The 4,446-nt window shown below is 43.2% G+C and overlaps 1 protein-coding gene across 1 annotated transcript in view; it reads left to right on the top strand.

The window, feature by feature from the left end:
• The window catches only part of LOC128368538 (serine/threonine-protein kinase BRSK2-like), a 72,233-nt gene that overhangs the window by 55,596 nt on the left and 12,191 nt on the right, over window positions 1-4,446 (top strand). Inside the window, 1 exon segment of the mRNA XM_053329417.1 lies at window positions 4,297-4,330. Within this exon segment, the coding sequence (XP_053185392.1) occupies window positions 4,297-4,330 (34 nt within the window).

Here is a 4,446-nt window from a genome sequence, read left to right as displayed (position 1 = left end):
CAGTGAACTCACTTTTGCTGGTTTTAAGTCAAAAATCGAGCAGCTACATTTTGTATTAGTGTAATACAACTTTTGTCCTCCAGGGTCAAAATGTACCCGGTCTGGTTTGACTGTTTATAAAGGTCTCAATAGGCCTCATTTAAATGAAATTATACCTCATTTTTTAGTTAGCACATGTCGTAGGGTTTAAATGGATCCTAAAATGAGCAGGTAGCCAATGAAGTGGCATGATATGTTCACTGTTCCTGGTTTTTAGTTTTTAGTTTTTTGTATTAACACAGGTTTAAACATATTTTTGGGAAGTTATGATCATTAAAATGAAATTATACCTCATTTTTGACTTAACACCTGTTCTCCACTTGAGTTAAAATTGACTAGAAGACAACAGGAGGGTTAAAATCAAATGGTGAGCCAGTGAAGTAGAGCGATATGTTCACTGTTCCTGGTTTTACAGTCAAGCAGCTGCATTTTGTATTAGTGTAATTATTGTTAAAGTGATTTCTTGTCATGAGTCAGTCACGAGGAGATGGATGCAAGTAAGACGACTTCTGCATCTTTAAAAACTTGAAACACAGACTTGATCCTGATAGAAATGACACTAAGACGTTTCCTCATTCAGCAGTGATTGCAGGTTTAACACTGATCTGTGTGTATTTGGTGTATTCAGCATTTAATGAGTTGAATCATTATAAGAGTGATGCAGGTTTCTCCTCCCAGTCTCGTCAGTTACTTATGGAACAAAATCTGGATTAAAGGAGAGTTTTTACTGATTCTGTGTGATATGCATGAACCAACATTATCATGCATTTAGAGTTTTTATCCACCAGTATTCTCTCTCTTTTATCTCTGTTTTTACTCTCCACCAGCTCCTGAGGGATAACTGTGTCTGTTAGCAGCTTTTTATCTGAAAACGACAGAATGAGAGTGAATGAAACAGTAAAACAATGAGCTAAAAGAGGCTGAAACACAACTCCTAGACCCAGCTGTAGTGAGATTGATTTAACCTTCATGTCGTCCTCCCAGGTCAAATTGACCCCGTCTGTTTTGACTCTTCCTTCCTTCCTTCCTTCCTTCCTTCCTTCCTTCTTTTCTTTCCTCCCTTCTTTCCATCCTTTCTTCCTTCCTTCCTTCCGTCCTTCCTTCCTTCCTCCCTCCATCTTTCTTTCTTTCCTTCCTCTCTCTTTCCTTCCTCCATCCCCCTTTCTTCCTTCTCTCATTCTTTCCTCCCCCATACCTTCCTTCCTTCCTTCCTTCCTTCCTTCCTTTCTTTCATTCCTCCCTTCCTTCTTTTCTTTCCTTCCTTCCTTCCTTCCTTCCTTCCTTCCATTCATTCCTCCCTTCCTTCTTTTCTTTCCTCCCTCCTTTCCTTCCTTCTTCCTTCCTTCCTTCCTCCCTCCTTTCCTTTCTTCTTTTCTTTCCTCCCTTCCTTCCTTCTTCCTTCCTTCCTTCCTTTCATTCCTCCCATCCTTCTTTTTTCCTCCCTTCCTTCCTTCCTTTCCTTTCCTTTTCTTCCTCCCTTCCTTCTTTTCTTTTCTTTCCTCCCTTCCTTCTTTTCTTTTCTTTCCTCCCTTCTTTCTTTCCTTGACTGGAGGATAGCAGGAGAGTTAAGCTGCTGATGTAAAGACGTTGTGACTTCAGAAACAGTAGAAATCTTTCAGTTCATGAGCTCCTAGTTGTGTTTTTTTTTTATTTTCCCTCCTGCAGGCTTTTTAAAGTCTCTGCAGGGTTACAGGCCGAGCCGTCGTGTCCCACTCACCACCGCTAACCGCAGGCCAACCAGCCTTTCATAGAGTCAGTCATGTGGAAAAAGATAAAGCTCCACTCCTCGGGCTCAGACACACTGCACATGAGAGAGAGAGAGAGAGGGAGAGAGAGAGAGGGAGAGAGAGAGAGAGGGAGAGAGAGAATGAAGCAAAGCAGTTGTGTTTTTGTTAATTCTATAGAAGTTATTACATAAAAGCTTTTAAAGAAGCCTTACAAGCAGATTTTACACATATAAATATACATGCTGTCCTTACATAAATACACTTTTTTTAAAGATGCAGTGTGTAGACTTTAGACTTTAAAGACTGTGTAAAGTGAATTCAGACATTTTCTTCTAAACACATTAAATAGGTCATAAATGTATTTCTAAAAAATGTGTAAAAAGTATTTCAACCATTTAGATTTGAATTGTGGAGCTAGGCTTCACAAACTGTGTTTCAAGATTTCTGTGTTCAGGATTTAGTGATTAGCATAAACCCGCCCCTGCTGCTGTAGAGGTAGAAATACATTCAGCGCACACTACTACTACTACAGTCTACAGTTAGCCAGTTAGCTGAGTTAGCCACCGAGCTAGCCGCCAAATAAGCCACCGAGTTATCTGCCGAGTTAGCCACCGAGCTAGCCGCTGAGTTAGCATACACCCGCCCCTGCTGCTGTAGAGGTATAAATACATTCAGCACACACTACTACTACTACAGTCTACAGTTAGCCAGTTAGCTGCTAATCTAGCCGCCGAGCTAGCAGCAGAAAGCTCTCAGACCTAGTGTCCATGTTTCGGGTAGAGGCGGTGACTTTGATTGACAGGTGACACTTGGTAGGGGGCGGGGCTTCAGCGTTTGGGAGCAGAGAAAGAGGCTGATTTTTACACAACTTTGAGCCTAATTTCATATATTTGGTGATTTTTTTCTTTTGTAATCATTGAAATTTGGCAGGGTGGTTAACAACACATATATATATATATATATATATATATATATATATATATATATATTGGGTGTAACACAGACACATACTCACAGTCTCCTCTGTTTGTTTTAATGGATCCTGTAAATATTCTGCATGAGTAACACATCAGATGACTTTTTCCACTTCACGTGACTTTAAGGGGGAATTAATAAATGTCACTCATCCATATCCGTGTCGCCTGCAGCAGGAAAGATGGGGCGGGGGGGGGGAGGGGGGGTTCTGTCACTTTGGTGTAATTAGATTGCAGTTAGTGTATTTTGACGTGTGTGTGTTTGAGTAGTTCAGATTGACTGATTCTTTGCATTCATTAGCATAAACTAGCGACGACGGGCTCGGCAGTTGTGTTAGCGTTAGCGCAGAGTGTCGTTCTCTCTCTCTCTACGCTCCGTTTGATATGATTAATCACGCAGAGGAAGAGTGTTGCCACGGCGACAGCGACATTTGTGGTGATTTGATTATTCAGGAAATGGAAATGTTGAACACGCATATCAGAGAAACCTCAACGTGTGCAAAAAAAAACTAACAGTCGTTATTTCCTTGTCCTCAAGGAAGGAAGGGAGGAAGAAGGAAGGAAGGGAGGAAAGAAGGGAGGAAAGGAGGGAGGGAGGGAGGAAGGAAGGAACGATGGAAGGGAGGAAGGAAGGAAGGAAGGACAGGAGGGAGGAAAGAAGGGAGGAAAGGAAAGAAGGAATGGAGGAGGAAGGGAGGGAGGGAGGGAGGAACGAACGATGGAAGGGAGGAAGGGAAGAAGAAGAGAGGACGGAAAGGAAGGAAAGAAGGAAGGGAGGAAGAAGGGAGGGAGGGAGGAAGGAAGGAACAATGGAAGGGAGGAAAGGAGGAAGGAAAGAAGGAGGGAAGAAGGGAGGAAAGGAAAGAAGGAAGGGAGGAAGAAGGGAGGAAAGGAAGGAAAAGAAGGAAGGACAAATGGAAGGAAGGAAGGGAGGAAGGAAGGAAGGAAGGAAAGAGGGACACAGGGACACAGGGAAGGAAGAGAAGACAGTAAGGAAAGATGGAAGAAAGGAAGGAAAGAGGGAAGGGACCTTCCTCCCTTCCTTCCTTCCTTCCTTCCTCCCTTCCTTCCTTCCTTCCTTCCTTCGTTCCTTCCTTCCTTCCTTCCTACATTATCTAACCATGACTTGTAGCTACAGCAGTTTTATTGCTGTTTGCCTTTAAAGTGTCGGCGTGGTAACAGTGATGGATGCTGTCATATGTTATCCAACAGGATTTGGATTGAGGCCATGTCATATAACGTTATGTAACCCCCCCCCCCACCCCCCTCACAAAAAAAAGGAACACATCAGGCAATAAAAGTGTGGATGGATTTTTTTTTTTGGGGGGGGGGGGTAAAGTGGTTTCTATTCCTTCAGAGAGCATTATGTTAGAAGTTCACCTGCTCTTACTTCATCTCATGGCTGCTGGCTCTGTGTGTGTGTGTGTGTGTGTGTGTGTGTGTGTGTCTCTGTGTGTGTGTGTGTGTGTGTGTGTGTGTGTGTGTGTGTGTGTGTGTGTGTGTGTGTGTAGTGTTGTGTGACTCCAGAATAAACCGACTCTTTGCTTCTTTTACAGATCTCCACACTATGCCTGCCCAGAGGTTATCAGGGTAAGTGCTCGCTCGCCCTCTCTCTCTCTCTTTCTTTCTCTCTCTCTTTCTCTCTCTCTCTCTCTCTCTCTCTCTCTCTCTCTCTCTCTCCCCCTCCCTCTCTCTCTCTCTCTCTC

Source organism: Scomber japonicus, chromosome 1 (genome assembly GCF_027409825.1).
Source record: "Scomber japonicus isolate fScoJap1 chromosome 1, fScoJap1.pri, whole genome shotgun sequence".
Taxonomy (NCBI): Eukaryota; Metazoa; Chordata; class Actinopteri; order Scombriformes; family Scombridae; genus Scomber; species Scomber japonicus.
Note: the sequence above shows the minus strand (reverse complement) of the source record. Positions and strands in the feature narration are given on the sequence as shown.